Source organism: Myiozetetes cayanensis, unplaced genomic scaffold (assembly GCF_022539395.1).
Source record: "Myiozetetes cayanensis isolate MyiCay16 unplaced genomic scaffold, myiCay2020 scf1, whole genome shotgun sequence".
NCBI lineage: Eukaryota > Metazoa > Chordata > Aves > Passeriformes > Tyrannidae > Myiozetetes > Myiozetetes cayanensis.
In genome coordinates this window covers 130,641,329-130,653,921 of record NW_026086604.1, presented here as the reverse complement: position 1 = coordinate 130,653,921, position 12,593 = coordinate 130,641,329, and the positions used below count along the sequence as shown (strand labels likewise).

Below are 12,593 nucleotides of genomic sequence, written 5' to 3'. Positions count from 1 at the left end.
TCAGAGCCCTATGTTCAATATATACAAGTATCTGCAGATATACTTATTGAGTTATATTTTCAAGCTTCCAAATCTATTTTACAACTGAATATGAAAAACTTCTGAGTCTTTTAGTAACTATGTCACTGTTTTAGTCAACTTGTAGGCAAGTTCCTACACATTTATGAAACAGATATAACTTCAGAATAGGGCAGACATAGAAATATCAGTTAATCTTTGACTACAATTAAATTTTCCCCTCACTGGGCTAACACACATCAAACATAGAAGATGTCGTTGACAGGGTATACAGGCTATACAGGCTATACCGTTTCCCACCATGAAACATTTTTTGTCACAACCCAGAACGAATGACCAATTCATTTCCTGAATGTCAACTGTGATGGACAGGCAAGAGAAAGTTGCACCACAGCAAATGAACATGAGCCTCATCAGAACTCTCACTTCACAAATATTACAAAGAGTCATTCACAGTGAAAGCAATTCCTTAATGTGATTATAGCAATAATTAATTATGAAATGACAATAAAGTATAAATACATCTTTAACAAAATCTAGGAACTCTTTGAAGATTTCCCAGTGAAGGTCAAAAAGCCACCATTCCACAAACACACAAAACTTTACAGTAGCTGAGCAGTTGTTCTGGTTAAAATAAAATGTAGAAAAAACAAAGCAGACAAAAAGGACAAGATACAAAATAAAACTCAAAATCCTCTGCTGCTAAGTTAGAAAAAGAGAAACTTGTTAACTCCCACTGGCCAACAGAATGAGATGTAAGCCAGCATTTTAAAATTGTACAAGGACTAAGAAAAACTGAGCCTATGTCCAGCTGATAATCCTGCTAATGTGCCTAAGTATAAAATGGAAAAAGGAGAAATAACTGGTTTGGGATCAAACTGGGACACATCTAGCCTGCTGAGCGGCTAGCAAAACAGAAAATTCCTCTAATAAGGGAAGACATAAAAGACCATAATATCAAATGAAAACTTTTCAGTTTAGTAGTCCAGAAAACTTTTGCTCAGAGTCCACTTCCAAACTGACGTCATATTTGCAATCAAAGGATGATGCAATCTTTGTCCATATTGTTTATTAAAACTCACTACAGGGGATAGCAAGCAGTAAAGAAAGAAACATCTGAACTGCCTAGAGATGAAGCCACAAAATAAATTTTAAAGACAGCAATGTGTAAGTCACTCCAAGTGCAATCAAGCATGGATTGAGTTATTTGCCTACAGAGATAAGGAGGACTGTATTTCTTCCTTGTGGATGGCTGCATCACAGGGCTATGAATGTCTGTTTTGGCTCTGACTTTCCTATGAATCACCGTGGATTTGGCACAGTTGATGCAGGGGGAGAATCCCCTCAGTATCTGGTTGCTGTCACTTGCTCCTAGATGGATGCAATGGAAACGTCTGATCTTAGGCAAGAATTGGCTTGAGAAGAATGTTGTCCTTTTCTGCATTTCTGCTCCAGCCTGGAGCACAGCTTGGCTGGAAGCCACAGACAAGAGGGAAGAGTATGTGTCTCCAAACAACTCCTTGCCGCTGCAGGCAGTGGTACATTGATTGCTCCTGTTAAAAGTGGATCAGTCCTGTCAGAAATGAGTTCTCACATTGCCGCGAGTGTGACAGAGCATAAACTGACAAACAGAAACCTGTGCATGGTTTTAATGAATGAAGTTCATTAGTGGATTTTTGAGACTGGTATCAGTCACCTGTGATACAGTTTAAGGACTCAAAGTTCCCCGAGGACACCCCAGTCCCTGTGCTTGCTGTGCTGGGGCTGGCCCCCTGCTGGCTTAGGGACTGGTATGCAGACATGATCTGGTGGCCTGTGATGTGCATGAGGCCATTCTGGTAACACAACCTTTGGCCTTAAGCTCTAGAGGGAAACTCGAGTTAAACTGATGACTTTGCTGAAATCTGTACTTCAAAAATACTGATTTCACAAAGAAAAAAAAGCATGTTTCACTTTAAAGCAGATTAAGTGCTATTGGACATCTTTTGATATGATAAATACTTGCTCTTGGCAAGACCTTTGGTCACAATATCAAATTTTACAGAATCACTGAACTTTTGCAGAAGAAAAGACTGAAGAGCACTATGAATGGGAGGAAAAGAAATTTTAAGGTTTTTTTAGTCTAACAATACTTGGTTTGCATCTTTAAATGTTAGATTGGTGCATCTTTAAATGTTAGAAATATTCAGTACTCGTGCATAATTTTATTTACAAATTAGTAAAATGCATGAGGTTATTTAGAGGGGAAAAAAAAAAAAAGAAAGTCCAGCAGAGAATTTGTGTTCATGAAGACTGTTGAATGAAGCTCCTGGTACAAGGTTCAATTGATCTAGCCCAACTGACTCGCCAAAAATAGTCAAAGTCTAAAATTAGAGTAAATTATCAAACCCATTCTTTTAAAATAACAGGAACAAAGTAACCCACTGCTGTCCTCTAACATTTTATATGAGGAACCACAACAGAAATACCAACTGCAGAAGTACTAAACTGGAGGTCCTTAGAGGAGAGAGCTAGTGCTAAGCCATGTTTCTGTCTTGGAAGGTAAGGAGTAATTTAAAACACTTGCTTTATAATGAATGCACAGCAAACGCAAACAGGAAGAACTAAACAGATACTCTAAAAAGAATTACTCCATGCAACTTCTATGTGCTTTTTGCAGTGTAGAATTCAAAAGACAAAATCTGTGTTTAATAAGATTTATAGCTTCGTCTCACAATGCTGCCATGAATGTCTTTGCTTTTATGTCTGTGCACATTGCTGTTTTATAGATAATGTCATTGTTGTGAATGCTGCATGCCCATATTATAATACCTGCACAACTACAACCTCTTCCTGTCAGTGACGAAGCACAGATAATGAAGTGCATATTTTCTCTTCCTAGAGCCTGCATGGTTTCATTTTACATGTAAATCTTCTCCTGCATGTTAGTATAGATATTTATTCTTATATAAAGGTAATTTTATGTGGCAGTTACATATGAATGGTAAACTCTCTGAAGACCAGGATTTGTAGAGTAAGAAATAAAAGGTCCATAACAGCCCTTCCCATGTGACAGGGCTATTCTTTATAAACAACAAATAACAAGTAATACCGCAATGAGATATTGTCAGGACTATAGTTACTTGAAGTAAAGGAGACAGAATATATTCAGCTAAAATGCTAGAAATCATGGTGCTGGTTAATTTAAAACACTAGCTAAATTTATTTAAATTTACAAAGCAATTTTGACTGAAAAAGAGTTTTCAATTGGTTCATAAAGCAAAGGAGGAGGTGTCTAAGTTTCCCATAATAACTCAGGATAAGTGTCCTAGGCATCAGAATTAACATATTTAGTGTAATTATTTTTTGATAATTGCCGAACTAAAACTACAGAATTATTTTGCAGTCCTAATTGAAATGAAATGCAACAAAAATTCATAGGATTGATTACTGTTCATAATACAGAATCACTGCAACAACACAGGGTTACTAACAAGTAAAATGTTTAAAATGTTTATTAAATGATAATTAAAGTAGAGGCCAAATTTTGCTTCTATAAGGAAAAGATCAGCAAAATAAATATTGCATGCCAGTTATCGCACTTACTTAGTGTAATGTTGATGGATATATTTGTATTAGCAGTGCCCATAAGTACACAACTGGTTTTGCAGGGGCCTGTTGCTGTTGTATTGCTTTGAGCACCCGCTAACCCTGCAATAATGTTGTCCATTATCATAGCTTTTCTTGGAGGAGAAAAAAGATAAAAATAGAATAATAATGCAAAACCTCATTTCCTTGGTTGGAAGAACTATCTAGGACAGCAAGAGCAAGGGCGGGGACAGAGCCACTGATCTCCTTGCTGCTTCCCAGTACAGTGAGAGGAAGGAGTGGGAGGCACATCAAGCACTCATTGCCTGATCAGAGCAGGCTAGGAGCACTTTTGCAGCGGCGACTTCTCCCTCCTCTGACCACTACAGGGCAGCTGCAGCTCTGCCACACAGTCCTGGCCATATATCTACCTCATAGTCACCTACTTTAGCCTGCTGTCCTAAGGACAGAAGGCATATGTCAGTCTCTGCAAAGAATTCAGGCATCTGCTCATCTCACATTTAAGCCAAGTGACAGATTTAGAACAAATCTGACAGATAGCAAAGATATTTTGTAGTTGTTTCATAAGCAAAAAATCAGTAGCTTGATGGCCTAAATTGGAAAAGTGTGTACTGTGAGCTGAAGAACTGTACATGTGGGGAGGGCTCCACTGGCCGGTCCCCAGGCACAGGCTGACCAGCCTCTAGCAGGGAGTATACAGAGGGAGCTAAGGATATTTGGGGCCAAAGGGGTTACAGAAGAACTTGATGTACTGGGAAGAGGTGGTGGGGGATAAGAGAGGGGACACTGGGTTACTGCAGTGGCATAGGCCCCCTGCAGGAAATGACTCTTCATGAGTTTGACTGCTGAAGGGACAATGTGAATAATTTTTCATGACCAAGGAATGACCCGACCCTTGGACAGTGTGGCTTGTGTACCTTCTTTCCCACTCCTTCTCAGACAACTGGTATTTAGTAGTCCACGAGACACTGAGAAACTTTAAAAGCAAAGCTCGACAGCAGCTCCTCTGCCAAATCCAGCACGGACCTGACTGGGGTATGGATTCGTGCACTTACTCAGACAAAAGGTTTGCTCAAGCAGGAACCAAAGGAGGTTGCATAGAAGGTATGATTGATAGATGAACTTGTTACATAACAACAAGATAATGAAATTAGGTGGATGGTAAAAAACCCTCACAATCCTGACAAAAGGGAGTAATGAAAATATGTTTATTAAGTGAGAAGTAATTGAATACTTCTATGGTAGGGGAAGAATGTGGATATCTAGGCAATGTACAATGTTCTGATTACTGCATAAAGGGGGCAGAGAGAAGCCAGGTGAGCTTTGCATTAGCCATGAAGACACTGTTTGTCAAGTAACTTGTTATAGTCACACGTGTTGTTTGTTGGAATAAGGAAGTCAGGACCATATTTATAGACAATAAATCTGCCTGAGCCTTTGCTACTAAATGAAGCCTGCAATCATTCACCCTGAAATAAGAACAGTAGACATGCTAGCACCTAGGTCTTTGGGACACCTGACTGGTGACAATCAGGACATTTTCTCAGACAGAAAAGGGTTCCAGATTCATGTTCCTGCAGAGAGAAAGGAGCTGTATATCATTGTCTTGTACATGTGAGTGACAGCGTGTTCTGTGCTGAGAAATCCAGATAAAAGGAAGTTCTTTCAGTTGTGTCTTGTAAGAAAGACTCGAAAGCAGCCTGTAACTTCAGGAAAGGCTCAAGGTAGTAAACACCATCTGGGGATAAACATGCTACAGTTCTGCAGCTCACAAGTAAATCCTTACATTTCTAAAAAAGGTAAAGTTGAAGTTGCACCTCCAGAAAGTTTGTTATTTGCTGGCTTAGGCACATTCCTGCTCATCATCTTGGCTTCTGGGGATATATTTTAGGCTAGCTTATTATTTTAGGCTAACACCACGGAGTGCATGTGCAAAATTCAAAGCTTTAGTTCTCAACAGGTAGGCTGGCCTTAGGTAATTTTTTAGACTTTGCCATTAATCCCTCTGAGCTTCCATGTCTATGGAACAACAGGAAGTAGAAGCTTCTTAACTCCTCTCGGAGACATTACAGCATAAATACATTCTGAGCAGTAAGGCTGTGACTCCCACATCATCGTGTCACAAGGTCAACTCAAAGTGCTCAGAACCTGGGTCCAGCCTTGTCACTAGTTCTGCAACTAGAACTGACTAGAAAATCCACGAAGGCACCTTAAGAAATGGAAACCGCTGATTCAATGCACCCTTTTGTTCGTCTGTTTGGGGTTTTTTGATCATGTCCTTTCCCATAGGGAGCTTTCGATACCTTCACAGCACTCTAATTCGCCCCCGTCCCGACCCCTCCCTCAGGCCCGGGAGGTGCCCCCGCTTTCCGGGGCGGGAGCTGCGCTGCGCCTGCGCGCGGGGCGGGGCGGGAGGCGGCGGGCGGGGCCCGGCGGGGCGGGGCGGGCGCGTGCAGACCGGGATCTGCCGGGATCCGCCCGCCGTCCCGTCCCGCCTGCGCTCCGGTCCCACTGTGCCCTGCCCGCTGTCCTGCCCGCTGTCCCGCCGCAGCACCCGCGGTGAGTCCCCTCGGGCAGCGGCGGGCCTGTCCCTCCGCGCGGGGGCGGGAGGGCGACCGGCATCCCGGCCAGTGCTCCGCTCCGCTGGGCTAGGCTGGGCTGGGCTGGGGCGGGCGGGACGGGACGGAACGGGACGGGACGGGACGGGAAGCAAGGGACGGGAGCCCACTGGCGGCGCGGGACGGGCAGGCTCGCTGCCTTCGGACCCCTCGGGACCGGGGCCGTCCCGGCGCTGTCTCGGTGGGAGCCCCGGTTGGCTCACGGTGTCCATTTCTGCCCCGCCCAGACCATGTCCAAGTCGCTGAAGAAGATCGTGGAGGAGAGCAGGGAGAAGAACCAGCCCGAGGTGGATATGTGCGACCGGGGCATCTCCAGCATGCTGGACGTGCCCGGCCTCTGTAGGTACCGGCGGGCGGGCACAGCGCGGAAACTTCCTTATTTGTCCCGGGCGAGCCGGGGCCGCCGCCCGGGGCCGGGGCTGGGGGGGGGTGGCCGGGCTGCCCCGCCCCGCTCCCGCCGCTGCCCGGGACGGCTCCCGAACCTCCTCCGTGCCGGGGAGACCTGACGCTTTGGGCATCGCGGACTTGGGGAGAGATCCGTGGGCAGGGGGACACGCCTCGCTTCAGGCTCCCGTCAGCACCGCAGGGAGCTCTGTGTGTCCCGGGGAGCCCTGCACCGGAGGGACCGGCGTGGGGAGCCGGGGCCCCCTCCCGGGACCTGCAGCGCTCGGCGTTCCCTGTCGCACTGCTGGCGTTCTGGACTTGAGTGATAGGGAGAGTTTGCCTCCTCGCTGCCCTGCTACAAAACCAAACACACCAACCAAGCAGCATCTCCACAGTTTTTTGGAAGGGATAGGGTGACATCAGCCTGGAACTACGCGTGGCTGGTCTCAGAAGGAGAGGACAGTAAGCACTGTATTACAGATACAGCAGCGTGATACCTTAGGTATTAAATGATTGCACGTGCTTCCTGAACCATGACAGGATGTTGCTGCTGGTATGTTGCTTTTGCTGTAGTTAATTTACAGCAAATGCAATATACCAATAACAGCATGCTGTCGTAGTTCTGAAGAACACATAAATGAAGAGTCAGGTGCCTTTGCCTTGCTTTTGCTTTTTTTAAGAAGACATATGATATTATGGCACAGCCAATATGTGGGGAGTTAAAGTTGTGATTGGTTGTAGTGTGCCACAGTCTGAAATTTTCCTGAATGCATGAAGTCATGAGACAAAAGAAGCAAAATCTCAACCAACCCAGGTACTTAGAATTCTAACTGTATCCTGGTTTATCTCTTTATGACGTTTGTTAAAGTTGATAGCAGCCAGGAGTAAATGTACATAACTCTTCTTACAAGATGGACATGAGTATAGTTCACTACCAGTTTGCCATTACCTGCAGAGTCACGAGCACACCAAGGTACCTGCAGTCACATCAGTAAAGGATGAAGTCTTAAGTCCAGTTTTGCAGAACTATGTTCTATACTGAGGTCTTCATCATGTACTAATTCTTTTCCTGCTTCTGGGTTGTGTGTGTGATTTTGGGAAGATGATGTTGTAAAGACTGTATATGTGAGCTCACATTAAATAGAAAGCTTCACGGTATTTCTATTGGATGGGCAGTTATTTGAGGCAAAGTAGTGTTTAGCTCACATTAACTACAGATCAAATTTCAGAACTATACTTAGACCTGTCAGGTATTGATAGACATTAAGTGTGTGGGACAGCAACAGAGTTGCTTTTGTTAAGTAGGTTTGGCTCCTGTTATCAACATTAAACACATAATTAATTAGCCAGCTTTGATCTTTATGGCGGGGGAGGGGAAGGGGGAAAGATAATGTTGAAGCACAGTGGTAACACTAAGAAAAAAAAAGTCTTTTCTTGTACAAAGATTATTTTGGGTTTGTTGTTCAGGCAGAGCCAGGGACCACAAGGTGGTCCACAGCTGGTCCCTGATACTAGGCTGCCGATTAAGCATCTGAGGTGTCTTTGACAGGGAGCTCCCTACATGAAGTGTAGACTTCTGGTACGCTGGTTAGGCTGCACTGCATCAGAGAGGTCTGTGTGCAGGTACTCCTGGTGCACACTGAGTGACTTGATCTAGCATGGGGATTTGGGGCCTTCTCCAATTTGAGATGAAAGTTAGGAAAGGGGGAAATGATGACTGGTTTCTGTTGAGTTAATTTGTTATTCAGTTACTTTGCTCCCTGACAGAGAAAGCTTAAGTTGGGGTTTTTGTTTCAGTTTGGTTTTTTTAGTGTTTGGTTTGGTTTGGTTTTGGGTTTTTGTTTGTTTTTTTATTTTCAAGATATTCACTTTCTGGATAAGGAATACCTTCTGCCAGATATGGCTTTAAGAAAGAAATTTTGGTAACAGTTTGAGAAAGTGCTAAACTTGTTGTTTTAAAACCCTGTCATCTGACTCTGAATGGATGGTTTTTTCTTATATAGTTTAGGTGTTTTGGTTTTCTCTGACTCTCAGAACTAGCACTGAAGCTAAATGAGTCTGACCTGGTACCTTCCTTTCTTGGTGTGCTGGGTATCTTTCCAGGGCAGTGTTAAAGCTTGCCTTTTCAGCAACTTTTTTTCAATTTTTTTTTTCATGAAGATCTGTTAAAAGCAACCATCACTATTCATGCCCAGCAACTATTCTTCCACAGCATTGTGTCTTCAAGGAGGGCCACTGGTAGGTGTTCAGAGATAATCGTAAGTTTAGACTATAATTGGAGAGCATTTTTTGGCTATTTGAGGTTTAAAGACTTGGTTGGAGGATATGGCTAAGTTACTGTGTTTAGTAGGCCCTGATAAGGATTTTATCTCATGTAATTATTTAGTGACTGTAAATGCCCCTATTACAGGAGCCAGTAACTCTTAAAGATAAGCTGCTCTCTTAAGTCCTTACTCTTCAGGGAAAGGAACAAGCCTTGCCCCACTGCTTGTCTGAGTACTTGCTGCAGAGTGACTAGTGAACTTGTATTTAAGTTTTCTTAACTTAATTCACTTAGTTAATGCAAGCACAAGAATTTGGAAGCAGTGTACCATGCAACATCTGTTCAGTGTGCCAGTCCTTCTCCTTAGGTGCAGACCTGTTCTTGTCATGTGTGTTTAAAAAAAACCAAACCAAAACAACAACAAAATGTGACATAGGAAATTGATGTTATATGTAACTGGTGTTATATATGGGGCAGAGAGCTGCAATACTTGTATCTGAAAGGAGATTGACACTTGGTATCTGAAGCTGTCTTAAGCTAGCTTAGACCCGGAAGCTTGGCAACCTTTACATCTCTAACCACTTCTGTGTTTAGCAAAAGAAGAGTGGAGTTATCAGCTTATTTATAATGTAACATTCAGATTCACAAAGAAAAATTCGTTAGTTCCTGAACCATTCCTTGCTCAGGAGTTCATTAATGCCATTAGAAGTAGAGTTCTATTTTTGGAATGTCCCTAAATCCAGGTACTTCCATGTTGTCTTCTAATGACCTAAAGTACAAATTAGAATTGTGTTACTGGCCTTTAGAGCATGTGAATTTTTGATGCTTTCAGAATTGTAATACAAAAAACTCTTTTCAGAGAAGTTCCATAGGAAAGAGATTGTATTTGAGATGAAAAATATCCCTGATCTAAATGTTCTGTGCTTTAGCTTGTCCTAGTAATTCAAAGACCATGTGAAACAGTTTCAAGCATTAAAGACTACTCTTATTATTCCAGCATATAATAAAAGAAATGTTATACCATTTGTGAGCACTGTGCACTATAGTTCTGCGTCCTCTATACATAAATAGTATTAAAAAATATCTTGCCCTGTGGAACTGTTCTATGGTGTTGGTTTGGTTTTTTCTTTCATATTATGACATAAATAGATGACCTTTGTTTATAAAGCACCCACTGTGGACTGGTAACAGTAGAGAGCGTCCCACACACCCTGTAGGGTGAACAAGCAGGTTCAGCACGTATGGAATGATGTACCCTTTCCCTAGCCTAGCAGTGGTTAGAGCATTTACTGTAGAACTTTGAACAACCATCAACAACTATGGAATTGTTCTTGAAGTATAGACCAGTCTACTGCAAGTGTCTTTTAAGAGGCTGATATAAAGAAGCTACGAATTAAGGAGTTATTTTGCCCAAATAACTTGAGACATCTGCTCTGTTGTCAGGGAGTTTTACTTTGTAAGTGTTAATTTGCTCTTGTTATCATTCCATCTGTAAGCTATTCTTATTTTGCATAAAGTACATGCTTGTGTGGTAGGAATTAACATGCCTAGAATTATTTATCAAAAAGTTAGTGTTGATATAGTTGTTCATTCCTAAAATAACCAAAGCACAGAAGATGAAGAGGCAGGCTACTGTAACAATACTGAAATGCTCATCCTGCATTAACTTCCTCCAGTGGGACAGACAGTGTCTTATCTTGGCTCAACAAGATCACTGGGGTCTTCCTGTTTTGTGGTATTTTTGGGGTTTTTAAAATTTATTTTACTCTGGGTTTAGTTGCGGGTTTTTTTTTTTGTTGTTGTTGTGGGGGTTTTTTTGTGTGTGTGTGGGTTTTTTTGTTTTGGTTTTTGGGGTTTTTTTGTTTTGTTTTTTTTACAGGGGGCTGGAGCTCTTTTTTTAATTATTTTTGCCTTTTATTAAAAAAAAATAGGTTGAGTTGTGTCATCCAGATACTTTATGTGAAGGTAGCAGTGCATGGCAGTGGTATATAATAAGGCTTGATGCTGGGGCCAAAAGGGAAGAGCCTAAATATGCTTCCTTTGATTTGCTCTGTTTTGAAGCAATAGTGTGACTGGGACCATAATGAGAATTTGTAATTACTGTGCAAGTAAATTGGATGTAGGTATTATCCTGACCCTCAAACTTCTGTGTGAATACCTGATGCATTCTTGAAATCACAATAACTTATTGCTTGTGTTTTAATGACTGTAATGTTACCAAGGCAGTGTCCAGGAGCTCCTCCAGTGGCATCACAGAGAGGCTATAGCAATTCCCTGTGGGACTCTCTGTGCCCTTCCATTCTCAGGAGGCTGGTACTCAGGCTGAATCATCTGACTTGTTGAGTGATCTCAGCATGTCCTGCAAGTTAAGCTTACCTGGGCTGTGTGCATCCAGACCAAAATGGCCCCACCAGACCCCCTTCAGCATTCTAGATGTTACTGAGGGATGTTAATTAGTTAAGATGCATGTCTTTGTTGTCAGAGTTTATAGTTTAGTTGTCCTGCAGAACTGACTTTGTATATAGGATGAGGAAAACCACAGTCAGCTGTTCCCACAACATAGTCCTCTTCACAGGAGTAGGTGTGGGGCGGCGTATGGAAAACCATGTTATTTCCAGGGGCTGATTGTTTCACACAGGAGGGTTTAATGTAAGTGAGCAAATTACCCTTTATGTGAGGAGTGACCAAGTGCCACTCTCTGTCTAGGTTCCCTTTCTTAAAATGCTTGTAAATCTGTCACCAAACTGGTAGTAGCTTTGGACCTTTCAAGAATGAAGAGTCTTTCTGTTTAGATATGTCTAAAATGCTGCTGGAAGTAGTCCAGAGCACAGACACCTAAACCTTTGCTCTTTTCCAAATAGTATTGGAATGTAGCCCTTTTTATTCCTTTGGGGGATGTCAGCCTGTTGTTGCTGGTCAAAGATGCAGTGGAATTCTTTGTCCATCAGGATGGGCTGAGACAGTGGAGTTTCAGACAAGGTGTCTAGGCTTCAGTCAAATTTAGACAATTTAAGTCCTGACTGAAATGTCTAGAGATTTTGCCTTTGAAATTTTTGACATGGACTTTGTTTTCTTTTGTATAGGTATGTGAGAAGAAGCCTTTCTGAAAATAGTCTCAGTTGAAGAATAAGCAATGTGACAGAAAACGAGAGGGAATAGTGAGAATAATGCTTGTAAGCCAGTGTTGTTAAAGGCCAGCAGGGCACATGGCTTGATGGTATAGTCAGCAGGCTTACATTTAAAAACTAAATAGGCACAGGACTTAGCATGGTATTTAAATTCATCATGAATTCAATGTTCAGAAGACCAAGGTCTGCATCCCCAAAGCTTTGTTGCCCATGAGTAGGCATCCATACTTCCTATGTATAGACATGATGAAATCATGGCAGGAAAGGTTTGCCGTGGACATGTGGATTAATCAGGGTGAGTCTCTGTTTTCTAGTAGTAAATACTTTATTTTCTTAGTTCAGTTTGTAGGTGAACCAGAGCAGGTATTAACGTGTGTGCTGCTGTCCAGCATTTGGTGCAGTTTGGTGACTTGATACTTCTGTGGTGCAAGTAAATTGCATGTGAGTGGTGTCTCCTTAGAAGCTGGCTTCTTGTATGAGTTATGTATTATTTATCATGCTTTTGTTTTAAATATCAAATTACATCTTGAGCACAGAAGCAGAAAATCCTCAGCACTTTTTTTAGTCCATGTGAGTTGTCATTCTGATTTGTAT

General features: G+C 42.3%; 1 protein-coding gene across 2 annotated transcripts in view; it reads left to right on the top strand.

Annotated features, from left to right (window-relative positions):
* Positions 1 to 2,414: 2,414 nt before the first annotated feature.
* The window catches only part of RSU1 (Ras suppressor protein 1), a 104,490-nt gene continuing 94,311 nt past the window's right edge, over positions 2,415 to 12,593 (top strand). The window contains exons 1-2 of one of the 2 annotated variants that reach the window (XM_050324798.1): positions 2,415 to 2,559; positions 6,452 to 6,563. In XM_050324798.1, the coding sequence (XP_050180755.1) occupies positions 2,542 to 2,559; positions 6,452 to 6,563 (130 nt within the window). In that variant the 5' untranslated portion in view covers positions 2,415 to 2,541. Of the gene's footprint in view, positions 2,560 to 6,020; positions 6,166 to 6,451; positions 6,564 to 12,593 lie in introns of those variants that run through there. The other variant, XM_050324807.1, reaches the window with a different exon arrangement.